Source organism: Bos taurus, chromosome 3 (assembly GCF_002263795.3).
Source record: "Bos taurus isolate L1 Dominette 01449 registration number 42190680 breed Hereford chromosome 3, ARS-UCD2.0, whole genome shotgun sequence".
Classification (NCBI taxonomy): Eukaryota; Metazoa; Chordata; class Mammalia; order Artiodactyla; family Bovidae; genus Bos; species Bos taurus.
In genome coordinates, this window is record NC_037330.1 from 105,467,151 (window position 1) to 105,494,643 (window position 27,493).

Below are 27,493 nucleotides of genomic sequence, written 5' to 3' on the forward strand. Positions count from 1 at the left end.
CAGGTTCTTTGCCAGAACAATAGAGAGGTGCATCAGGAATGCATTTTTCCCCCTAAGAAAGTTTACCAGTCTGCAATATGCAGATTAAAATGAGATTTCTGGCCTTAGGGGTTTTTCTCCAAGTTGCCAGTTATTTCCTTCTAATCAAGGACTACAAGAGCAAGCGCCAGCAATACCTGACCACAGTGACCGCTCTCTTCAGCCAATGTGACACTGGCTATTTCTGACCTTTGCACTAACATGACACCAGAAGCCGAGGAGGAGCTCCTTACCCATCACAGCATCAAAGGCCCTGTCTTCAAAATCTGCTGGGGGTGGGGGTAGGAGTAGAAGAGTTTGGAAAAAGGGTAAGCGTGAATTTATCAGCTGCTGTTTAGGAGTAGTCCTGTCAATTTTTTAACAAACAAGACTAAGTTGGGAAGAAACCACTTAACTTTACTGTGGAAAGGATTTAGGAAAGGAATTTTTGATCAGCATTACTCAATTACTTCTGATTTAAGTGCTTTTTCATTTTATTTTGATACTACTGGTATTTAAATACACAGCCAATGATGGATGCAATTCTAGAAATAAAAATCAATTTTGGGTTTCAAAGCTGCAAAGAAGAGAAAACTGAAAAGGCAGAGATTAGCTAAAATCAGCAAAATCCCTACTGGCACTAGGTGTCAAATGATTGATACTATAAGTGGTCTGAAATGTGATTCACCAAATCCAATACCCTCACCTGGGAAGTTACATCATCACATTATGGAGGAAGCAGCTCTTATTTGAGATTTGGTGTAATTAACATGCATTAGTGAACTTTCTTTTCCAAGACCAATAAAAAAATCAACTATACGTCAAAGAAGGCAGTGAAGCATTTTGGAAAAACATCATCAGCCTTCCCAGAATCTATTTTATGAATACAGAAGAACAGGAACTATTAAGATAAAATATACACCAAGACACCTAATTTTTTTTGGCCACACCTTGTGGCATGCAGAATCTTAGTTCCCCAACCAAGGATGGAACCCACTACCCCATGCAGTGGAAGCACGGCGTTCTAACCACTGGACCGCCAGGGAAATCCCAAGACATCTAATTTCTCCACCCAAATTCAACAAGCTGCTTGGCTATCACTGACCTCTATAAAACCCCAACATCAATTTTTTGTCTTTTCCAAATTAAGTATCAGCATTTTCCACGAAGCCTCTAAAAATCTAACTCTGGAGTGGTAGAGGCTTAGAAGTCCAGTTTACTAAAATTTCACCAAAAGGAGATAGCACGACACATTCTAATTTTTTCTCCTCCTCTTTCATTTGTTCCTTCATGCAACTCAACTGATAGCAAATGTATGATGCCTACTACTATGTGCAAGACGCAAATACACTTTTCTTTGAACAGCTGGGCTTCCCTGGTGGCTCAGATGGTAAAGCGTCTGCACGCAATGCAGGAGACCTGGGTTCAATCCTTGGGTTGGGAAGATCCCCTGGAGAAGGAAATGGCAACCCATTCCAGTATTCTTGTCTGGAAAATCCCATGGACGGAGGATCCTGGTAGGCTACAGTCCATGGGGTCGCAAAGAGTCAGACACAACTGAGCGACTTCACTTTCTTTGAACAGCCAAATAGTTTAGAGACTATCACTTATGAAATATTATAATCCCCTAAGCTATACTAGAATGGGGGTGTAAAATCCCACAGAGAAAAGAAAGAAATGACCAACTGCAAGTGGTGGGTAGCGGGGAGGTGTTGGAGTGAGCAAGAGGAGTTGGCAAATGTTCCGCAGAGGGGCTGACATCTGAATTGTGTCTTGGGATCCTTCAAATCTGCTTGCTGGAAAAGTAAGTGAATGTTATTCAAAGGACACAGCACACACAGAAGCACAGAGACAAAAAAACTGGCCTATTTAAGTTTTAGATGTATGACCTCAGTACAGAGGGGAGCAGCAGGAAAGGGAATACTGGATTGGGGCCAGACCCTAAAGGGATTTAAAAACAAAAAAACATTTAACTACAGAAATCAATCACTGGTCCTCCTTCTTGTGTGGTGTATCACACAAAATGATGCTAAACAGAAATGCCAAAGAAAACGCTAGGGATGATAAGTTTCTTTGGAAGGCCTCCCAGGATGATACACACAGCACAAGATTATGACCACAAGATTTAGGTCTCTTACAAGTGTGTTCTCATTTGGCTTCGTCATTTAATATAATTCCCACAACACTGTTCTAAGATTACTTAACTAAAGCCCAGAGCTGATAAAAAGATCTCCTTCCCCAACTTGAAAGAATAAAATATTACTTTCAGAATTTTTATGAGACTACAATTAAAAAAAAACAACAACAAGGAAAAGTCAAGATATAGTTCCACCTTGAAGAGAGGAAGAAACTTACAAAAAACTCTGTTCTAAGTCCCATACATCTTTTCTTTTGTGAGAAATTTTCTCATGATCTTTAAACCTTGAGATCTTAAAAGATCTTCAGATGTGCATGTGGGGCTCATTATCACTGACAATAGCCCAGCTTTCTATAATCTCAGCCCAGCTTTCCAGTCACATGTAAGGCTTTATGACCAGCTTATTGGAGAGAGGCGCCCCTTCACAATCGGTAAACTGGCTTTCAATTCAATGCTCCCTTGTCATTGGCAACCATGCAACTGACATGAGTAACATTTAACTTCTTATCCTGATGCGAATCCAAGTGGAAGAACAACTGACACACTTTACTCTTAGGAGTGACATCAGAAAGGCTGGAGAGCGGATTCTCTCTCAGAACATCTTTGTGCTCCTGACCACAACCAAAGAAGTATGTTTAAAAATGCTGCCATCTGAAACTGCTGAACTTCAAGAAGTCTGAATTCACTCAATGACAGTTTAAAGCCAAATTACAGTCAATAGGTCTCAGGCTGAACTAAACAACATCTGGAGTTTCAAATAATGATGAGGAATCTTTTGCAGGCCTACCTAGTCAGGCACTCACTCTGCAAAATCAAGATTCTACCTTCTCAAAAGCAGTGATTCTCAACATGGACAGCATGTTAGGATCACCTTGGGGAGCTTCTGAAACACAAGATGTCTGGGCTCTACCTCAGACTAACTGAATCAGGAACTCTAGGGAGTGGAGTCCTGGCATCACATTTTTTGAAAACTACCCTGGTGACTATAATCCAAAGTGAGGGTTAAGGACCACTGCTTTAAAGCCTTGCCGCTCAAAGTGAGGTCCCTAGACCCACAATGGCATCATCTGGGAACATGAATGAAGTGCAGAATCTAAGGTTCCTCTCCAAACCTGCTAAATCAAAATCTGTATTTCAACATGACCCTCATGTGGTTCACATATAGACAATAAAGTCTGTGAAGCACTGTTCTACAGGAAGGGCTCAAACAGCACAGGAACTATTTTTTAGCAGTCCACCAAACTTCACCTCCAAGTTCTCGTTTAAATGGTTATCTGATTTGATTGTAATGGTGGAAATGTCATCTTCCAATCTGGAGACACTGAAGAATGAAAAGATGTAACAGGCAATTAAAAGAAAGTGACCAAAGCATTAAATTAGGGCTAACCTGAAGGCTAAATGGGGTGTAGGGAGGGAGTTTGAAGGAGGATTAGATTTTTCTTTAAGATTCAGCATTACTACCTCCCCACCTGCCCCACAAAGGACAAAAGTTAGCTCTTTTTTCCCCGCTTTCAAAGAGGTCTAGAGAGTAAAATTTAATGCCAAGAAGTCTATTAATTATTGCTCCCAGAGGTCTGCTAAGCAAGAATACAGCATTTAACACAATCATCCTGGTATATAATCATTTTGGTATGATTTTTAATCAACTCAGTTTCAGGTGAGCACCACCTGAGGTTATGGACAATGCAGAGCTTTCAAGAATGAGGAGAGCAAGATGGCCAAGCTGAGATGAAAGACAAATTGCTTTTGCCGAACAGAGACCGAGATAACTGGGGCCAAAGTTGCCAATATATAATGAACTGTATCACCTGTGCTTAGTCGCTCAACTGTGTCCAACTCTTTGCAACCCCACGGACTAGCAAACCCGAATTACTTATTTTTGGAACACCTCTGTCACAGGCTTAGAGAGACCACAACACCTTATGAGTGTTCTCATAAACTTTATTTACATTTGGATGGTTTGAACATACAGATTTTTTAAAAAATCCGGTAGACATTTTGAGATACCAGCCTAAGAGGCTCTGCCATATCTGAGCAAGTCTGGTTGAGGTGCTGCTCGAGCTCTACAAAGGCACACACTAAGCACTGAAATATCAGCCGCGTCACACAGGCAGAGGTTCAGTCAGAGAAGCAGATGCCTTCATTTGCCATTGGCAGAGGAAAATAAAAGTTTTGCAAAGGGACTTTACCGGATTGCATTCTCACTCAAATCTGGCACTATGCTGCTTCACACTAAGTCTGAAGTGGAGGAGTCTATGATTCATTTAAACATTTACTGCGCACCTATTACATGCCAGGGCTTCCCTTGTGGCTCAGCTGGTAAAGAATCCGCCTGTAATGCAAGAGACCTGGGTTTGACCCCTGGGTTGGGAAGATCCCCTAGAGAAGGGAAATGCTACCCACTCCAGTATTCTGGCCTGGAGAATTCCATGGACTGTATAGTCTACAGGGTTGCAAAGAGTTGGACACGACTGAGCAATTTTCATTCATTCACTCACTATTACAAGCCAAACATCATTCTAAGCATCTGATTTAAGAGATACCATGGTAGTATTCTGACTTCCCTGGTGGCTCAGACAGTAAAGCGTCTGTCTACAATGTGGGAGACCCGGGTTTGATCCCTGGGTTGGGAAGTTCCCTGGAGAAGGAAATGGCAACCCACTCCAGTACTCTTGCCTACAAAATCCCATGGACGGAGGAGCCTGGTGTCCATGAGGTCACAAAGAGTCGGACATGACTGAACGACTTCACTTTCACTTATGGTAGCATTCTAAGATTCTTTTCTTGAGAGTATGTGGAAGGAAAATTTTAGCCATCAACAGGAGAATGATTAAAAATGACTTTTGTCCTTGGTCTTTCTCCTTACTCATAAAACTTGAACTAAAAGTAAATCCCTCAAAGTAATCCACTTTTAACCTCTGCAGGACTAGCTGTCTAGCTACAAAAATTTGGTCAACACCACTATCTTCTCTGATGTCAATCAAACCTGAAAAGTAAATCAAGCAGGATAACATCAAAGCCCATATTCCTCTTCACTGCAGCATTATTCACTATAGGCAAGAAACAAAAGCAACCCAAATGCCCACTGACAGATGACTAGATAAACAAAATGTGGTATACACACATATACAAGAAAATATTATTCAGCCTAAACAAAGAAATCTTGTCATATGCTACAACATGGATGAACCTTGAAATCTCTTAAATTATCTCTTAAATCACTTACTTATGCTAAGTAAGTGAAATGAGCCAGACACAAAAAGACACATGCTGTCTGAGTCTACTTACTTATATGAGGTACTTAGAGCAGCCAAATTCATAGAAACAAAGCAGAACAGTGATTACCAACGGCTGGAGAGTGGGGAAAGTGGGTAGTTGTTTTACGAGTGTAAAGCTCCAATTCCACAGGATAAAAAAAGTCCTGGAGATCTGTTTTACAACAATGTAAATATACCACTGAACTGTACATTTTAAATGGTCAAGATGGTAAATTTTGTTGTGTTGTTTTACCACAATTTAAAAAAAAAAATTCAAAGTCCAACAAAATACAGAAAAGCTAGGTGCTGAATTTCAACTTCTAAAGTTCATCTGATCACTTGTCTGATCCTGAATTTGTTTCTGCATTCAAGCTGGAACATGCTTGCTGCACTGCCTAGTCCCACTAGAACTCAGGAAGGCACTCGTTTTATACCAGGCTGATCCCAGCACTTAAACCTGAAAGCTTAACCATGACATTATCCCCTCAAAACATACAAAATACCCCACTTCTGACTTTATAATTCCATTTTTTCCCTCCCTTCCGCTTTATATCTAAGATACTATTGGTAACTACCACCTTTAGACTGCAGAATGATTTTTCAGTGGAAATCCACCAGTGAACACAGGCCACTCAGAGAAAGCCCAAACCAAGGTCAAATGCTGAAAATCCCCCCTATAAACAAACATGACCCACAAGGATACCCAGAATATAGGGGGTTTTTTTGACCCCTGAAGTCAGTGGACATTTATCACAATGAGAAGTTATTGTTTATTTTACTCATTCATTACCTGTTTCTGTCTCTCCCACCAGAATACATGTTCTGTGAGTGCACCAGTTTTGTCTGTGTGGTTCACAATAACTAGCCTAGCCATAGTAGGTGTGTAAGTATTCATCGAGTAAATGAAAACTGATCATGTATGTCAGAGGTTAAGGACCTTGCAACATGAGTTCTACATCAGGAAAGAATCCAGTATTTGCTCTGCCAGGATGCTAAAACCTCTGGGTCAGGAATGACATATCTCACAGAGTGCTCCTTCAGCCATTCGCTGAAATGGGACCAAACACAACATTATTCATTATGGATATAACATCATACTCTCCCTTTTAATGCTTCAGATTCATCACTGTGCCTGACTCAGTAACTATTTAATAAATACTTGTTGAACAAATGACCTGGGTGTAATTATTACACTGTAAGCTCCTCAAGGGCCAGGGTTTTGATTCTTCTGTCAGTGGGCCTCAACAAGGATGATTTCAGCCCCCAGGGAACATTTGCCAGTGTCTAGCCACAGTTTTGGCTGTCAGAACCGGAAGTGCAGTGCCACTGGCTACAGTGATTAAAGGCCAGAGATGCTGCTAAATACCATACAATGCACAGAAGAGCCCCTCACAACAAGGAATTATCTGGCCCGAAGTGTCAATAATACTGCTCTTAAAAAACCCCAATCTAAGTGTATCTTTTAATACCTGGAAAGAGTGCTGGCTTACAATAGATTTGTTGTTGAATAAACTGCCCAACAGTTTTCACCAGGTCCTAGAAACCTGGCAGGGCCACTAAATCAGGCCACAGAAATGAGCTACAGCTTCTGGAGGAAAGGAAGACCTGCTTTTCTGCATTCTCTAAAAGATCTGCCTCACATTAAACAATCTCCAAGTCAAAGCATCCACAGGCCTAAAGAAAGCCACTAAAATTAAAAAAATAAAAAAAAAAAAAATCCATGTAGTTACCTCACCTAAAGTAAATTGTATCTTCATCTTCTTACCCACAGGTCAGAAATGAACTATACCTTTGTAAATGTGCTTGAGATTAAACATGCTTTAGCCTAAGTTTTGATTATTCATCTCAAAGCTAGTTAAGTCTCTCAGCCTTCCTTACCACTGTTAAATTCCGGATTTCTTCCATGACGCGAGGCCAGAAGGACTGCAGGCTCTGCTGGGCGTCGCTGCTGCCGGCACCACCAAACCCTCCTTCTGTGGACATTCCGACAGCTAAAAACACACACATACGCGACACGTGTTACACAGAAGAAAGTCAGGCTTTGCATCTATTTATATCTTTCCTTGTGGATGTTTTCACTAATTCTTTCAGTTTTTCAGTCTGAGAAGATAATACAATTGTGCTGAAGAGGTTTTTCACACCAACTTAAGTCTTGGCAAAAAATGAGGAACGTTTTCCCTTTCATCCAGCTTGTCTCACAGAGACTAACAAGAAGCTGAAATCAGAAAATCTAAAATTCCTAGAAGAAAAAAAAAATATACATATATATATACATAAAACTGCTAGAAACCCAAATTCAAATCCTAATGTGAATCAAGGACTTTTAACGTCTCATTTCGGAGAGAAGGAAAAAATAAAAATGTACTTGGCTGCCCTAGTGTTATCCGTAATTTTCAACGCCATCCTCTCCAGTGTTTTTCAAGTTCTATGTGGCTTCTCACACTCCATGCCACAGCCTGCAGAACATATATTAAGAGTCCCCAGTGAGTAATACTGTACATAAATGTAAACCCAGAGTCTTAAAAACTAAGAGCCAAGTTTATTCTGCTGTTTTAGTCACTGTGGTCCCATTTCTTTGGGGCTGACGATTATTATTCTTTCTAATCTCAAACTAATCTTCCTCAAAGGACACAAAATCCGTACAGCCTAGGCCAGTAACTGAGTGGGTGGCACAAAGTCCTTGAAATCACTTCCAGTTCTTTGCTTACCTGAACCCTGTTGTTAGGCACAAAGTCAAACAAAGCACACCATCAAGTGGAAGCTCTAAGATGGTTGAAAAACAATAGGGAATTAAATTCAGTACAGAGAGAAGAGGACCAAAGTTTGGTCAACTGTTTTGTTGTGAGGGAGGGAAGATGAATAAGGACCCCTGCACCACCTATATCTGTACCATAAATATAGATAATACTGTAATGTTTGAAAAGATTTACAGGGGGAAAGTAAAAAACTCCAGATGGCTTAAATGTTTACCTGGCAAACACTTGAATCTAAGAAACACTTTAATTAAACACAAAGAACAAGAAACTTTAGTGATATCCCAAGAATTTCTATTCTGGGAAATTATTCAAAAAGATTTAATATGCCAGTGATAGGATGCTAGCGGAGAGCTATGTAAGTCATTAAGAACTAATTCTGACGGGCTGAAAGAAAAGCAGCAAGGCCAGGTGTCACACGACCAAACTGCTACTTTCCAGGGTCCATGTGGATGCATGCTGGGCTGATTACTCTCTATCAGCAGAGTGGATGAAGGCTGATAAATCGAAGTTTAGACTGTGAGGATGTCTGATTCACTCCTAAATGTTTGCCTGGGATTGTCCTAGAAATCTCTGATTTTTTTTCCCCTTTTTCTTCTAAAGGAAATGATGAGAGGAAAGAACAGAAGGAAAACAAGAGTACAATCTTCAAAGCAGATTTCACTCTGGTATAATGACATTAGTGGGTGATGATGTAATGGGAAAAGGTTTGGAGCCAATTTCTGGTGCTGGAGGCCCACAAGCAGCTCTATACATCAGCAGGAACTCTAAGTCCTAGGAAGCAATATGATCTTGGGAGTTTCTGGAGGGAAATAAAGTGAAGAGTGTTGAATCACAGTTGGAAATGACTAGATTAAAATCCTGAGTCCTAAAAAACTAAGTAAGAACACTTCAGCTCAGCTCCCATGACATCTTCACTTATCACCATATGCACGTGACCTATACACTATTATCTCAGATGTTCTGAGAACAAAGAAGTCAAGGTAATCTAGAGAAGTGTAGTTATTTATTTTTGTTAATAGATTCTTATGAGGTACTCATGACAATGATGAGAGCGAGAATCTAACCTTTTTAAAAGGGGCAAATAAAACCTTTCCAGAAATGAAATCAATTATCAAAAAACTTTAAAAATGAATCTAACCTTTTACTGTACAGATCCAAGGAAAGGCCTGATCTTACCGAATCTGCCATGTAAGCTGCTATGGTCAAAGAAGGAAGAGGCACAGTTGCCAGTGTGATACTCTGTACAACTTGCTAATGAGAAGCAGGATTCCTCTGAGTGCAAAGGTCTTTAAGATTTACAAAGCTGGTAACCAGTTTTGACTGTCCTCTGATCTCCTCCCACAAATGTTATCAAGGTACATAATTCAAGAAGCATTTTTTAAAACCATCTGTGCATAGTCTGCTTTTAAATCTTGAATGGCCCCAACTAAGCATGTGCTGGCGCAATCAGTTCCCAAACATCTGTGCAGTCAATAGATTATGAATGAATCTTTGGCTGGCTCAGAGCCACACACTGTTGGAGTGGGGGTGCGCACAAAACAAACGTTGAAAAAATCTTTCTGGAACTGACAAACGTATTAAAGGTTATTAAGTTTTTAACTCGAGAGACCCATTTTGAATTAGAAAACCATAAATGGATAATGGCAAAAAAAATCCAAATCAATAATAATGTTCTTTACATTTTACTGCCTCATAGAACTTGAAAATGGGGTGGGGGTGCTTTAAGAACCACCCAGGTCCAGCTCCTCTAAAAGATGCTCAGAGCTCTACTTCAACCTCTGCCCAGCTCCCTCAATGCACCCTACGAGGTCATTGAAACATGAGCTCCTCCCTCTACAGTTCTAGGAAACTGGTGCACTGGCTAGGCATTCTTTTCCATCTTTGGACAGCTCTCACTGCTCTTCTTTACATTAAGTTGAATTTACAAACAAAGGATCATTTCGGCTTTAGATGTAGTTACAACTTTTATGATTTTTCCATCCAGAAACCTCTTCATAAATTCCTGACTTCAAAAAACAAAGGTACTGGACACTCCTCATCAGGGACAGAAGACCTTTTCATGAGGAAAAAGAAAAAATGGTTTGGAGCATATTTTCTAGCATCTTTGCACAGAAATAATTTGTAGATAATTCTCAGTATCTCTTGGAAGACCATAAATTGTTACTATAAATTCCTAGAAAAGGTGAATATTTTTATTCAAAAGGCTTTCCTTAAAGCAGATCCAGTCTTCACATGGGGCTTTACAAATTAGATCAAATCTCAAGCAACAGATTTCATGAAAATAAGCTAGAATTCTCAATATTTTCTGACTGTGGCACAACTTAAAATTAAAATAATAAAACCTAATCATAAAAAAATTCTGCTCACTAAACACCTAAGTTAAAAAACATAAAGTAACTTCTCACTTATTTTAATATTACATTAATTGCAACTAAATTGATTTTGCTACAAAGTAGCCTATTTGTAACATCTACAACCCATGGAAAATATGCCAGGTTCATCTTCTAGAATGATGAGAAAGGAATGGATTTAAAAGTAAGAAGAGATTTATATTCCAGGATCCTTTTTACTCCATGTTAAATTGCTATTCCTATCATGAGATAAAGCTACTTACATACAGTAAGACCAAGCCGCATTAGCTTAGATGCCTCTTTTGAAAAATGCACAACAGAATTTCCCAGATTTAATTAATAATTAATATTAGATTTATCATTCATGTTCATTAATTAGTTTATAAATACCTAATAAGACTGCCTGCTTAATTATTTAATAAAGACTTAAGAATCAGATAAAGTATTGAATGGTTATTGCTATAAGAAATCTCAACTCCCATTATCTTTTCATTTATCTGGTTTTAAACACAGTTTCCTTTCCAAAACTAAAATGGGAAGAATCAAAGTCCACCAGGAAAAGGCCGTTTCTCCAGTGCTCAAATCAACTGCCATCTCTCCACAAGTCTCTAAATCACCACAAGTGATCACTGCTTCCGTGAACCTTCAGAGCTCTTAATCTGTACTTCTTCCTGCCCTCACCGCATTACCTTGTATGATCAATATTTATGTATTTCTTACCACATATCCCCTTCTGGTTTATAAGCTTCTTGTGGGTAGGACGTGAATATGATTCATCTCTGGATTCCCTCACAGCACCGAGCACAAAGTCTGATAAATAATTATTTCTGAATGAAAGAGAGTTTTTGCATATGTACTTTCTGAGAAAAAAGAGGCCTCTTAGAAAGCCTGGCTCTGAAATAAGATTTATTGGGACGGCAAACTATTTTAGGAAGTTCAGAATATATGAGGTTCTCGCTGGGCCTTTAAAGTGTTAGTAGGACTACAATCAGAAATCCACGTGACTTAAGTGAATTTAAGATAAAATGAAGGAAGAGGATACGCACACGCACACGCACGCATACACACGCACGCACACACACGTGTCCTGGAAGTTACAAGGCAGACCAGAAGGCTGGAAACATCGGTGTGTACTATCCACAGCATAAAACTCTTGAAAGTCAGAAACTTCTCAGAAAGGTGACCAGGACAGGAGGAGAAAAGGGGTGGGGAATACCTCTGTTTGGCCATCCACTGCAAGGAAGATAAGGAGAACATCATGCAGAAAATGAGATGATTCAATCAGATCACTCAAGGGCACACAATCTAACTGTCATTCAAATACCCAGTTACTTTATCAGTTTTAAAGAAAGAAGACCTAAGCAGTTTTCAAAACATCTCAAAAGCAGAGTGCTCCTCCTTTGAGATTCTCTTGGAAGTCTTTCAAGCTCTTGGTTTTGACCAGGTACCATTCTTACCAAATCCTCCCTGAGTGATATGCTGGACGTGGAACAGGATGTATCAAAATAATCAAGCTCATATACAAAGAAACATAAGATTTTACTACAATATCCCCTAGTCTCTAAAACTCTGCATCTTTAGAGCTAAAGCCTATTTCTTAGCATATACCTCATTCTCTCTACAAAAATCCTTTGTAATATGTCTAAACCCACATATAGCTCTCTAAAGTAACTAAAACAAAACAAATGTTGTTGGGAGACAATACCTAAATCCCTATCATCACAACAACTATTAAAGGAAAAAAGACCAGAGGAAACTCCCCTAAAATGAAGACCAATCTTTGATCAATGCTGCTCCCTATTAAAATACTAGAGCTGCCCTGTTTCAGGCAGTCAATTTTTACTTAAAAATAATGTTCTCACTATTAAATGTGAACAAATACGCCTTAGCCCAGTTGTGACTGAAGAACAAATCTAAACACTGGTACCATCTTTCACCTTAATGCCCCTCACCATCCAACTTGCAGCCTCTAGGCATTTCAGGCTGAGAATGCCCTAACAGTTCCTATATGTCTCCAACTTAACATGTATCAAGCATCTCCCTATGTTCAAAGCACATTAACTTCTTCACTTCTTTTCTTGACTTGCATTTTGATCATGTTTGTCATTAGATGACATGATTTTTCTTTTGCCCAATTAGTAGCTCTATCACACACATTTTATGTTCCAGTACTACTCAGGTATTTACTGAAGTTAGTTCCAAGCTTCTTTACTTGAACTGGCTAAAACTGTTGGGATACTATATTTCAAATGGGGAATGAAGAGACGACGAGAGATAAAGAAAGAATATTAATATGAATGAATAAGAGGAAAGCTAACTTGTGCTTGCTATTTTAGATATTCTCCCAAACTACAAAGAAAAGTGAAAACTAAATTTGAGAACTGAAATTTCTGCAACAAAACAATTCCACCAACATCAAGTTGGCTCTCACGTTTACACAGATGGACCTAAAACCATTATCAATCACAAGGGCTAAAAAGGATTTCAAGCATTAAGGAGGCATATGCTTTCCACAATAAAACCAATCCTAAATTGACAATTTCAGAAGAAAAATAACACTGTTCTGGAAATCAAAAGACCTTTGTGAACTGGTCTGCTGCCGACTAGCCAGTGGCCTTGGGCCAGTCACTGCACTAAGCCACTGCAGCTGCAACGTATACTGAACACATACACCAAAGGGCAAAGGGGCGGTCTGGCATGGAAGGCCTACACTTCACTGCTTGAGGATGCAATAAATGAATGAATACAAGGCAGGGGGACTAGAGAGAAAAGAGGGTTCAACTGTCTTTATTTAAGCTCATCTAAGGTTTCTACCGAGGCAAGAAAGCACTAAGCCTGGTGCCAGAAACCTTACTACTCAAGTTCTAAACATAACTGGATACCAGATGGTCATACTTACTGACAGGTTATTATACAGTACCCCACTACTGTAATAATGAATAATGCTGTCTTACTGGAGACCCCTTTCCCTAATCCTGAACGCCAAGTTCAGTGTTTGAGGGTGTGTCTGTCTTGAACTCCAAATGGCTAAGTAAGTCCGAAGCCCCTTTTCTAACTGCATACAGCAGAAACTGTGCTTTCCAAAAGACTATAGGTTGGAACTGGCTGCACAGTACTCTTCCTAAAGATCTGGTCACAAAGATACATTTTCAAACTGGCAGCAGAGACACTTCCTTCAAAAACAAAAACATGTTTCTGTTTGCCGTCTGATGCTGCTGCTGCTAAGTCGCTTCAGTCATGTCCGACTCTGTGCGACCCCATAGGAGGCAGCCCACCAGGCTCCCCTGTCCCTGAGATTCTCCAGGCAAGAACACTGGAGTGGGTTGCCATTTCCTTCTCCAATGCATGAAAGGAAAAAGTGAAAGTGAAGTCGCTCAGTTGTGTCTGACTCTTAGCGACCCCATGGACCCGTAGCCTACCAGGCTCCTCCATCCATGGGACTTTCCAGGCAAGAGTACTGCAGTGGGGTGCCATTGCCTTCTCCAACAACATACTCTTTCAAACAAGGAAAGATCATAATACAGTGTGTCTGGGGAAAAAAGGAAGGTAGAGCAACTTATGGTATGAAACTTAACAGGAAGGCATGACCAGAACATTAGAAAAAAACCTGTTTCTGTGGAATAGAAACGGTATGTAAACATATTACTTCACACATTTGTTTCCTCATTCCTTCACTGATGTCCAACTTACATGATATATTATATACACAGGTATATATGATAGCAACAAAACACTATCAGTATTTTGTACGATGGAGAAAAAAGACCAACAGGTATTTTAAAGGCAAGGGCCCACAAACCACAGCCCCCAAGCCAAATTTGGCCTGCAGCCTCTTTCTGTAAATTCACTTTTACTGGAAGACTGCAGCCCCATTCATATACGTTGTCTATGGTTGTTTTCATGCGGTAACAGTCGAGTTCAAAGTGTTACAAAAGAAAGTGTATGACCAACAAGCTAAAAATATTATCTAGCTCTTTACCAAAAAAGAGGATTTGCTATCCTAACAATGGGGAAACTGAGGGCCAGAGATTGGAAAGCTTGCAGTAGATCACACAACTATTAGATGGCTTCCTCACCCATTCAATCTCCAACCCGCTCTGCGCCACAAAATATCTGTTAATCTCTCCTGACACTCCAACCTAATGAAAGTAAATACATTTCTGAAGGAAGAATGACAAGTAACTGGCTTTTTCAGACTCTGAGCCTCAAAGAAAATTCTAACACGAGCTGGAGAAAGAATAGTGCTACGTGTGCTCAGTCGTGTCCGACTCTTTGCGACCCCATGGACTGTAGCCGCCAGGCTCCTCTGTCCATAAGGATTCTCCAGGCAAGAATACTGTAGTGGGTTGCCATGTCCTCCCCCAGGGGATCTTCCCAACCCAGGGATCAAACCCAGGTCTCCAGCATTGCAGGTGGGTTCTTTACCTTCTGAGCCACCAGGGAAGTCCATAGTGCCTGTTGTCTAAGCTAAATCATATTCTAAAACAGAGAGTCATTTTGCTTCCTGGATTCCTTCTGAAACTCAGAAACTCTAAGAACAACCTTTCACCCAGTCTCTAGCAGGCTCCTGAGTTGATGTATGCCCAGAAGTGAAAAGCGTGATTCTGAAGAATGTTTCAAAGATACCAACTTTAGAGCTTTAGAGTTTTACATAATACTTGTTTCATACATTATCTTCAGTTGATCTTCACTCAGCTCAGTGCCAAAGATATCAGTATCATTCCAATTTTACAGATAAGAAAGCCAAGGGTTGGGTATCTTTGTGCTCAAGGTCACATGTAGTAAATGGAGAAGCTGGAAATACAAAAGCTCTAAAATTCTGTTCTCGGCTTAGCACAGCTTGTTCATTCTCACTTTATGTTGCTTTAAGGTGTGTGTGTGTATGCAAACTATTCAGAGATATGAGCAATCTCAGCTTTGATCACTGACTCAAATCCTTTACCTAAAAGATCATTTTAATCCCCTTGCTCCTAAAATCTCTGTGGAAAACATGGAAGAGAAGATGCTCATGGAAGAGAAGATAGCTCACTGCTATCTCCTTCTCTTATTTCTGTGTCTCTTTCCTTGCTCCCTCACTCTCTTTTCTATCATTCCCTCTTGCTTGTCTCTAGGACAGTCAGTAGCACCTATGAATACTCAGCTGCAAACAGTGGGGGGCAGTAAAGTACAGGGTAAATACATAAAGAAAATCTATTGGACCTGGAGGTTCTTGTTCTCTGGCTACTAACTGGTCACTTAACTTCTTGAGGCCTCTGGTCACCTCACAGGGCAGCTGCAGCATACAAGTGGGAAACACATGTAAGAAGGCCTTGAAAAATACCAAGCATCATGTAAATGTCATATGGCATATCAAAATCACTGCTCAGAGCTAGACAAGTCATCTATCCTGGTCTGACCAGTTTCAAACACAGTACCACACCAAAAGACCAATCTCCCTTACATACAGTAACAAGTAACCCAATTTGCTTCTTTCTCTAATTTAGACTACTTAGAGTTTCCGGAGTGCAGAGTCAGATGCATAGAAACAAATGCACTGAGAAATCTTCTTCCACTTCTTTTATAAATATAAAATAACTTGAAGCCCTTTAAAGTTTTAAATTCAGAATGAATGTACTAGTTCCAAACAAAGAATTCAAGATAGATATGATTAGGTACGCTCTTAACTTAAATCCTTGGGAATGTCAATGATCAGTAGCTATGCAGGCTCTCTCTCTAGACAAATCCAAAAAAACTAAAATTCTTAGAACCTGTCTCCTTGGACACCTCAGACTTCCATAAGCAGGGAGTATGTGGCTGTTCTGTCTTGCAAAAGGAATTTTGTTTTTTATGTTAGAAAGTGGAGGAGACCTGGAATCTAGGCAGCATCCCATCCTATCTGGCCCCACCAACCAAGAGAAAGATTCTGTTTTGAGCTCTGAAAAGAGCCCTGGCTGCTTCTACCTCCATCTAAGATCTTGGAGTAAAGGGAACATGTTGTGAATGTAGTACTTTATGAGACTATCTAATGGATTGAAACCAACTTTTTAAAGTTTTGGGGGGACTAGCACTGCTAAGGAGCTTGCTTTCACACTACGTACAACTGTAAGAAATTAAACATACACAGTCACCGATCAGTGATCACTAAATTTTTTTCTCCCCAAGAAACCATTCCTGGCACCCAATAAAATCTATTTCTATAATTAGCGTATTCACTTTCTTCAGGCACATTACTATTATTAGGTACATTATTTTTTAAGCCTAAAATTTTCGTGCTCCTATTTTCTCCCCTGTTCTTATTTAATTATCTTTGTTTCTGGCACATCCTCAAGGAAAACATGGCTTGGACATAGTGGGGACTCAACACACATCTACTAATGAACAAACACAAGCTCCTCAAGAACTATTTTAAGACCCCAGGTACCTTTGACTTCACTCTGGGTTCTTTTCTTTGAAATGTGCATATGGGGAAATCCCTTCTCAAGTACCTAAGCTCAGCTGTGCAATAACTGTTGTGTAGTAATACAATGGAAAAGTAAAAAAAAAAGTGGGGATGGGAAGAAACCTGTTCTACTTTAGAAAATGTTAACACAAAATGTTCATAATTATCTAATCATAGACTCCACTGAAAAATGGAAGATTGTGCTGGTGAATTAATCTATCTAAAAACTGGAGAATTCTCGATAAAAAACTCGGAGGGCATTAGAAGAGTGTCAGTAAGAGCTTGGCTTTATTGATTTAGCTACATGATTCTGCTGATTCACAGACACTAAATTCTGCCCTCTGCTTAGTGTCTTTTAGCACTGATTTGAAAGTTAGAAGCAAGCAAGCAAGGGCACGAGAATAAACAAATCCTCCAAGTCAACCAAACGCTAAATCTCCCACCTCTGTGTATACAGCTGTCAGGAACAGAGAATGTAAAGACCACTTCAAAGAATGCAAAGCAACGGAGATGGTTATGCTAATCCTTTGCATTTGTACATGCTTTACACTTTGTAAAGTAGCTTTCCTCCTTTACGTTATCTCATTTATTCTTCACTACAAACACAAATACTAATGTTCCCATCTGACAGATAAAGATACTTAATCCAGAAGACTGAGGGGCATGTCTTAGGTTACAGGGCAAGTACATGGCAAAGCCAGAACCACGACCCATATGCCCTTATTCTCAGTTCTGTGCTCTTTCACAGCATGCTCTCCTCCCGCTTTAGCACTGGTAACTCAGCAAAGGACCGAACACTTGAGAACCTAGGGATCTTCTCAGCCTGGAACATAAATCCATCAAGCCCTTTATCTTTGTTTTCCTGATCATCCTCCTGGAGAACATACCCCCAAAAGCTAAAATGTCACATTCTTATATATTTCAGAGTAGAAAGTTTAAGGTTTTCAAGCTTGTTAAAACTGCAGTTGCCCATAAGGACGAGGACTTGGGACTATCTGGTCACCAACCAAGAGTAGACATAAAAAGGTCCAGTAGATCAAGTTCACTCTCTGGGGGCCTGATGATGAGAAGTCACTACCTTTTCACTGTGGTTGAGAGGGACAGCCTTAGCCTAGCCCCCACTTACTGAAGCCACTTCCACTGCTGCACATTCTGAGGAGGAATCACCTGCCACAGCCACACTGTGAACACAGTGGCAATGTTATTTTAATTATGTGGCCTTTCCGCTTAGAACCAAAATCCCTGTTCTAACTACCTTAACAGGGATAAAACGAAGATTATGAATCGCAGCTAGGAAATACAAGCAGCTGATTATTTAAGAACACAATGACTCATCTAAAAACACTCATCTCTGTGGTTCAAGGTAAGAACTCAAATGAGGTGCCCAATACATACCACAAGTGTACGTTTGCACATCTAAGGAACACTAGTGAACAACTAACACAATTCTAACCTTGTATCCATTTGGAAATCCTTCATCTATTTCTCTGATCTTAGTAAATTTAGATAATTCCCCAACATAATGGTAGTATTCATACTAGTATGCTACCTATTTGCACTACGTTTCATTCTGAAAAGAAAGAGTTGTGTTCATCTATCTTGTTTGACAAAAACTTTAAAAATCACTCCATTAACTGTAAAGGACTATGTTTCATGCAAACATATTACGTTACTTAACTACCTTCAAGGGTAGCGTTATGAACATCTTGCCTGTTAATTACCAGAAGAGAAATAATCATGGAGTTCAGGATATAAACAACGAAGATGGCTGGAAACTTATCACTATTCCTCTAATGAAAAAGTTCTTATTGCCTCTGTTAGACTGAGGATAGTTACAACCTACCTAGCCTAGAAATCTGCTTAATCCTACAGATGAGGCTATCCTATTCCTGGTAATTTATTATGTGTGCTGCTCTTCAGTGTTATCATGACCATGTGGATATAAATTACTTGCTAAGTAAATGTTGCCAAATTCCTACTTGTGTATTTATGGTTGGCTTCACGCAGAACGCTGCCATTGGAGGCTTTACAAAGCTAACAGTGATAAGATTAGGTGGACGCAACTTAGGGAAAAGTCTTTGCACTGGATGGAGATGTGTGTGTATATTTAAGAGCTTAAACAAGAAAGCCTGAGGTTATGCATCCACACACATATACATAAACATATACATAACTAATTTCAAAGAGCTACTGCATAACTTTTCAAGGAAACACTTGTACTTTTTCAGAAAAAGTGAAGGCCACATCATAGGGCAGTATTTCTAATCTTCATATGAAGGCACACACTGAAAATGTTAGTATTACCTTTCTTAATATTTAACCTATGTGAAGAGCTGACTCATTGGGAAAGACCCTGATGCTGGGAGGGATTGGGGGCAGGAGGAGAAGGGGACGAGAGAGGATGAGATGGCTGGATGGCATCACCTACTCGATGGACATGAGTTTGAGTGAACTCCGGGAGTTGGTGATGGACAGGGAGGCCTGGAGTGCTGTGACTCATGGGGTCGCAAAGAGTCGGACACGACTGAGCGACTGAACTGAACTGATGGGATAATACTGATGCCCTTGCTCACTTTAACCTGTGACAAGATCGTGTATCATGCATGGCACTCCACCATGCTCATTTCTAGATGTCTCAACTTCAGGGTCCAGCCTTTTCTGTGTTTCCGTCATGGACACGAAGCTTTATTCTTCTGGTCCTCTGTCCATCTTCTCCCTTGATTTCCCATCCATTCCCCAGGTTCAGTTATGATCTTGATGAGCTTAAATTCCAAACATATTTTACCAATTCTGGTATTTCTCCAAAGCTCCAGTCCTGCTTGCTAAACATCTCCAACTGAAAAGCCACTCAGAACTCTAACTCCTTTTGTCTAAAGTTACATCTATCTTCTTCTTTCCCCAAACCTGCTCCTTCTAACTTTTCTATTTCCATCCTCCAGTCTCCCAGGCTTGAAATCTGAGTCATCCTAGATTCTGTTCCATTCTAATCAACTGGTAAACTCTGTAATAACAGTGTCCATCTCCTGACCTTTCTTCATATTGCCACTATGTCTGCTCAGGTTCTCATCTCTTTCATGTAATAACAAAAATAATGGATAACAGCTAATGCTACTCATGTAGGACTGTGTGCCAAGTATGCTTCTAAGCCTTTTACACTGCTCTTTTACCCTCACAATAATCCTATGGGTTGTGAACCTAGTATGTGAAGTCACTGCATAATGTTTACTATTTCTAGGATCCTCTGGTCATTTCTACAGTTATATTCAATGAATATTATAAAAGCACAGCTCTGATAATGTTATATGAACCTATCACCCAACATTTCCAATGGTTTACCATTATTAAGGAGAGACAGTTCAAATTTCTTAGCTTGGCAGTCAAGGCCCTCCAATATCTGACCCCAACTCACTTCTGAGATTTCTTTCTTTTGCTACTCCCTCAGGACTTCCCAGGTGGCGTGAGTGGTAAAAAATTTGCCTGCCAATGGAGGAGACATAAGAGACATGAGTTCAAGCCCTGGGTCGGGAAGATCCCCTGGAGTAGGGCACAGCAACCCACTCCAGGAGCTTGGCAGGCTACAGTCCATAGGGTCGCAAAGAGTCGGACACGACGGAAGCGACTTGGGACGGACGGACCTATCCCTAACTCACATCCTTAGGCACTATGCAGACTAGACCACTCACTGCTCTCAGCGCACACTACACCTTTTGAATCATGATGCTGCTCCTCCTGTTCCCCACGCCTGAAGTGCTCATGCCCCTACCTCCAAGTCCAACACCCAGTTAAAATGCCTTCCCTCATTCCTAAGCCAGAGGGTCTCCCCTTCTCTGAATTCTGTGCCTTTTGCTTATACTTTCCATATCAGTTTAATACATTTGATATACATCATCTGTCTCCCCTACCAGACTGTTAGATCCTGTAGCATTACAACAATTACAGTATACACCAATTTTATCTGTATACATTTTTTTGAAATCTCCACATAAATGAGACATGCATGCAGGTGAATTAGTGAAAGAAGTATAAAACATTCAATTTTAGTATTTTCTCACAGGGGCTTCCCCAGTGGCTCAAGTGGTAAAGAATCCGCCTGCAGTGTGGGAGACACAGGAGATGCAGGTTCGATCCCTGGATCGGGAAGATCCCCTGGGGAAGGGAATGGCAACCCACATCAGTATCCTTGCCTGACGAATTCCCTGGACAGAGGGGCCTGGTGGGCTATGGTCTGTAGGGTCACAAAGAGCCGGACATGACTGAACTACTAACACAAATACACACAAGAACTATATAGCGTAGGTAGATAAAGGAAAAACTAATTGTGTCTGGATATTTCCAGTTAAGCAGGTCTTCTCTTTAGTTTTCTGTATAACTGAAACTATGGAGACTGACCAAAATGACAGAACTTCCAAGAAAAAAGGATAACCAAGCGAATCAGCACTGCTGTTTGCTGTGGTTATTTTTATATATCCTTTCTTCCTCTGAACTAAGGAACACAAGGTCACAAGCTATGTTATGCCACTTTAAAGTTAAACATTTACAAGATTTTTTTTCCCTTTAGTTCTGCTTTTACACTAGAATTTATCTTCATTTCTTATCCTTCAGTTGCACCTTTTCACTGCAGGATAGAGTTGTAACTTAGTTTATAGTAAATACTCTTACAGAAAAACTTTGGCCAACTACTGAACAGTGGAGTCTGGCTTTTCGATGCCAAGGAGAGAGACAGGAAGATATGGGTGATAAAGCAAATAGAATCTAAGTTCTAAAGAGCCAAGCCCAACAGAGGTAGCAGAAAGAGCCAATTACAAAGAAAACTAAGCAGACGTGACGTAGATATCATCCAGCTGTGTCTACTGTAATTTTCAGTCACAGTATACCTCAAGACTTAAATAGAACGAGTTACATTATTCAAGCTCTTCTTCTTTCAATAAACTATATCTTTTGTTCAAATATATGAAGGTAGTTAAAAGAAATGCAGCCACAAAATGGAAAAATTAAAAATTTTCAAGTACATTATGGTCTACCAGAGAATATGCAAAATAAAATAAAAACAAAAATCAAACCTACAACTACCCAAACACACATATGCAGATATACAATACTAATTTCGCTGGCAGTAATGATTAAAGTTGGCATAGTTAAAATGTTCCTTTGAAAGTATATACACAATGACTTCTATTCAGTCTTGGTAAATGCTTAAAAAGATCCTGGGATCTTTGTTTATTACCTACTGGTTGGCTTTAAGGAACCACTTGAAGAACCAGGCCCAAACTTGTTTGGGAATTAGCATGTTCCTGAGCTGTGTTAACAGCAACAACAGAACTGGCTGCGTGCAGGCGTTGTTCGTGTGCCGTTACTCCTTGCAGTGAAAGGGATGCATCAAAGAGACCCTGCTCTCCGGGACAGTTCAACCAGGTGGGCACCATTAGCTTCCTAGCTGATTCTCAGCTTTCTGAATAAGCAACTAACTGAGGCCAGAGATCTTCAGATCCCAAAAACGACAGTAAGTCTGCTGTCACAGCAGACTTTCTTAACCGACAGACTCCGCATGAAGACTTCTGAACGTCTTCCATGGCCCACTTGCTCTCTGTCCCTTCTGTATTCATATAGCAAACCTATACAGATGTACCAAAAAGGAAGACAAATAGGAAACACAGTAAGCAAAAACAACCTAGAGGAATCAAAGAAACATTGAACGAACTGAGCTGGAGTTCAATCTCTGACCACTTACTAAAAGGCTGGAAGACCAAGACAACTAACCTCTCTGGGCCTCAACTTCCCCACTTCACAAGAAGGGAATCAGGCTAGATCCCTAAATAATTTTCACTGGGCTAACTTAACAGTATACACACTCTGCATGCATACTTCATTGGGATTAGGGACAGGCAAAAATAACGTCTTTCATGAAGAAGACCATGTACAAATGATTAGCTTTAAAAGTGCCTTTTGGGTTACTGGAGCCTCCACAAAAGTAAACTGCTTCTTTAAAAGGAGATCCCTGTCTTCTTTTAGAAACAAAATGTTCCCAGTGACCATGACTGCTGTCTTCAAACATACACATCCCTGAAACTAGAATTTTATTTGTAGAGGCCAATGCCAATTTTGCCAAACCTTATTTGATAAAAATGACTCTTTCAGCGCACAGAAAGGAGGTAGACATCAGTGCTGACTGACCATGCCTGAGAGGAAATGACTTAATAGGACCGGAAATCAAATAGATTATAAAATATCCACTACCACCACCACCCAGGTCGGGGGGGGGGACCCTAAAAATAGATGACACCAGGCATGTAAAATGGGTAAGAAAGAAAACCCCATGAGTTCCCACAATTTACCTTGGGAATATATCTTACAATAGGTATTAACTGTGAGAAATTTATTCCCGCATTTATATTTTGATAAGACCAAGTATTTTTTAAGTCTTCATCCGAACATTCACTAGCTTACAAGTTTGAAAACTGACATAAAAGAGATCATATGACCACTAAGCAAATGATAAGTGGCTCCCGTTTACTTTATAAATATTTGGTGCACAAACTAAAAATGTAACCCCTTCCTGTTAAACATCTGCAACTATTACAACTTACCTGCATTATACTGCAAATCTTAGTATACAATCAGAACAGGTTCCCGGTGTTTATTCTGAGAGGTCCCTAAATCTAACAAGGGTTTTTAAAAAATCAGTGTTCTCATTTCACCTTGCTCTAAGAGATCCTTGATTTTTGACTAAAGGGTTAAGATTCTTCCATAGGAATCTTGGTAAAGGAATGTTTGATGGTCTCAAAGTCTGCATCACATGGGGTTCTATAAGCATAAACAGGAATATGCAGGTGAAGGCATGTGAAGCCAGTTTAAAAAGAGATGTGTCAGGTTTAAACAAACTCTTTTTAAACATATTAAAATAATAGCATTTTCTTTGATGCCACATCTATCTCCATAAGCATTTAACCCATAATTTGGATTAGTAACAACCAACGTTTACACAGCACTTCAGAGTTTACAAAGCCCTCTGACATACATGATCTTATTTGAGACTCACCACTAAATAGGAAGGCGCTATTTTTAGGTTCCATTTTTACATGTGAGGAAGCTGACACTAAATGGCTGACTTGCCCAAGCTCACAAAGCTGGTGATAGCAGAACACACCATCTCCTGCTGTGCTACTGCGCCATGCAGCCTCAGATACCATCATCAGAGCTAATAAATATCCAAACCTCAGAGCCCATGTAAGCTTCTCCTCCACACATGCACCCACCCCCCAGCCTAAGTTATAGTTAGCTCTGGGTCTCTGCGTCTTATGGAAGTAGAGTTTTCTTCATTTCTCTGGGAAACATTTATCTGGCTCAAGTGTTAAATGAGATCATATTAACACCATTCAATACATACTGGAAAATATCTTAGTCACCAGGGGCTCTGCACAGGCATGTCTATGTGCGCCTTCTCAGGCAGTAGGTCAGATTCTCAGGGACCATAACCCTAAAAAGGTTAAGGACCCAGGCTAGAGGTAGCAGCTTTCCAAGAAGCTAAATCCACAAAGTTCTTAAGTTAAAAAAGAGTTTTACCTAGGCCTCATACTGTGAGCCACTTACCTTCTGCCTCCCCAGCTCCGGGCCTCTCCCAGGACCAGCAGGGTCATTCAGTATCTACAACTGTTTTTTAAATCCCGTATTAAAAAACAGAGTAACTGGTAACATATAAATCAATAACTTGTAAAAAAACAAATTTAAACTAAAATAATAATCTATTAAAAAGTAATCTTTAACATGTACTCCTTTCTCTTAGGACTTAACTTCTCAGAATGACCATTTGCCTTTTTTTTTTTTCCGTAAAGAAGGACTGTTTTCTTACCATAAGCATTCCAATTTCCCAAAAGAAGTTTCACAAACATAACTACTTTGAACTCCTGAAATACCATTCTTCACTAAGAATCCTCTAGATTACATAGAAGACAAGGTAGCATGCAAGGAATTCTGAATGTTAGGCAGTTCACTCAACCATCATACCAGAAGGATTTAAAATTTTTTTGCTGGGGGGAGGGAATGAAGAAGAGCGCGAGAGAAAAATGAACGCAGCCTCACTGCTGTATTGCTTGGAAACTCCTAATCTGAATCTATAACATAACCCTACTAACCACTGGACTTGAACATCAGAAGTACAGCTTCTTTTCATCTTAAATAGAAGCTTTTCAGTCCAAAATCTGCATAAACAAACTTTGTCCTTCAATCTTTCAACTCCTCAGCAGTTTTTCAAGGTCACTTTTCCGAGCAACGACAGAGGCCTGTATTTAGCAACTTTGACTGCTATATCACTCCAATTCCAAGAACCCAAAATCTAAACCCCCATCGATTCTCTCAGGTAAATCCTTTACTCAAGGGGAAGGCAAACTAACAGCCTCCAAACTTCTCGGACAGGGCCTGCTCCTTTTCCCTCCCCAGAGGCTGAGCGCTGCCGGTCCACTGCTCCATGCTAAGTCTGCTGCAGAAATGTTCCAATGACCTTCATTCCATGTTTGCAAACAGAAAGAAAACAAAGAATTGCTTTTTGGAATCAAGTGTCTTATGGATCTTAGTACATGAGATGGAAGATTTCACTAGTCACAAGAACAGGCTGGTTACCGATTAGCCAGCAACCTACATTAGTTTCATATCCCTAAAGGGGGGGTGGGGGGGAACCAAGGGCAAAAGACAGGGTGCCTATACACTTTACTTTCCTATTCACAAACTGTAGGTAAAATTAGGATTTTAAAGACTTCATATAGAAAATGTAAAGCATTTTGCTCACATCATTTTAAGGAACCAAATCAATACCTAACAAAATGTGTGAAACTGGTGGAAAAAGATTTGTTCTTGTCACTGCCAATATAGTGGAGATGTTTCTAACTGGCATTCTAAGCTAAAATGTGCATTTTAAAACAAAGGCTGTTCATTAACTGGTACTTACTAGAATGCAGAAGCAGACAGGTAAATCAAGAAAGTTATGGGAGAATTTCACATTGGCATGTGGGCCTTTACCATTAGAACCTGCATCCCAGTGCAAATCATATTTTCACACAAATTTAGAACAGCAATGGTGCTACTTCCACCTCTGAAAACACAAATGTCAACAAAGTGCATGGAAACAGAAAAAGTCTCACAACAACTCAGCTCATTCTATAGGAAAGGTTCAGTGCACTTGAACAAAGGAAAATTATTTGGAAAACAGTTAAGTTTACCGAAAGCAAAGAGAAAGTGCTTTGCTTCTGTGTGCCCCGGAAAAATGATTAGCCTTCCTTCATGTACCTGCTCTAGTCAATACTCAACTAGGAAAAGAAATCCTAGCTGAAGGGCATGCAAAATCTAAACAGAGCAAGGTATTCTAGGTACACCAAAAGGTATGCATGGAATGTAAAGTGGCCATTTTCTGAAACAGTGCAACTTGTCTACACTCTCTGAAGCTTAACAGTTTCTACCATTTTAACACAAAACAAAGAATTAAACTTACCGGGAACTGCATTAATTTTACATGTAGTTATTTATATCTCCTCGGACAGGGAGAATTTAAGTCACTCCTATCCCTCCCCCCCACAAAAGGACGGAGGAAACAAAAGGCAGCAGGAGATGCAGAAACCTGAGTCTGGAATGTCCACTCCAGTGAAAGCCCGAACAGCTGTCCCCCCACCCCCCAGCAAACTATTCGCCATTTTTCTTTGTCTTTCAGCTGACCCCTGCCTCAGTGAAAAACTCCGAGGCTCCAATGAAGCCCTGCAGCCTCCTTCCACTTTAACAGTCAAAGGCATTCAATCTAGCATGCTATTTGACACCAAACCTTGCCTCCAGAGTAGTCCCATTGGTTGAGCTGCTTTATCAGCTAAGAACACAAAGCCATGATTGGCTGCTCACGTCATCAGTTACCTCCTTTGCACACTTCCTGTTTTAAAGTTACCTTGAGAAGCAGAACAGGGGTCAGATCCAGACTTCAAACTACAAGGAACTTAAGGCTTCAAAATGCCTGGCAAATGCACACAGCAGATGCACTAGGGCCACATGTGCTTCCAAAACAGAAGATTCTGAAATTTTAGAAGTGTTCTTAAAATCACCCGAAAGGGCTGTTACAGTTCCCACCCAAAGGATTTCTTATTGGCTGTCAGAGTTCCATTTTAAAAAAATTTAAGGTAATTTAACTGCTTCTGATTGGCCATCAAAGATGTCTGTAAGATACTGCTACAGGATCCTATGGCAGTAAACCAGAAAAGCAATGTGCACAAGGTTGGAAAGTTGTGGCTTAACTATCTTCAGCTTTCTGTTGAGCATTAACAGAAGGAGAAAAAGAAAACTGGGTGGGCTAAATCCAATGGCTCCAAAGAAAATAACAGCTTCTGTAAAGTAACAAAGAGTGATACCAATGGTCATGCAACAGTCTGCAAGATTTCCAAAAAGGCATCTGTCATTATGTCCTTGGTAATTTCAAAAACACACATTTCATTATCTTGAAATATAAACGAATCTAAGTAGAAAAATTCTGTGATAGTGTATGAAGTTAGTGACAGGTACAGTGGTATTTTCAGAAAGTCCACCAGGAA

At 40.1% G+C, this 27,493-nt stretch overlaps 1 protein-coding gene across 12 annotated transcripts in view; it reads right to left on the reverse strand.

The window, feature by feature from the left end:
- Positions 1-27,493, reverse strand: part of NFYC (nuclear transcription factor Y subunit gamma) — a 65,015-nt gene that overhangs the window by 22,092 nt on the left and 15,430 nt on the right. For 5 of the 12 annotated variants that reach the window (XM_059884699.1, XM_024989448.2, XM_024989451.2 and 2 more), the window contains 1 exon segment: positions 7,291-7,403. In XM_059884699.1, the coding sequence (XP_059740682.1) occupies positions 7,291-7,395 (105 nt within the window). In that variant the 5' untranslated portion in view covers positions 7,396-7,403. 12 annotated transcript variants of the gene reach the window in all.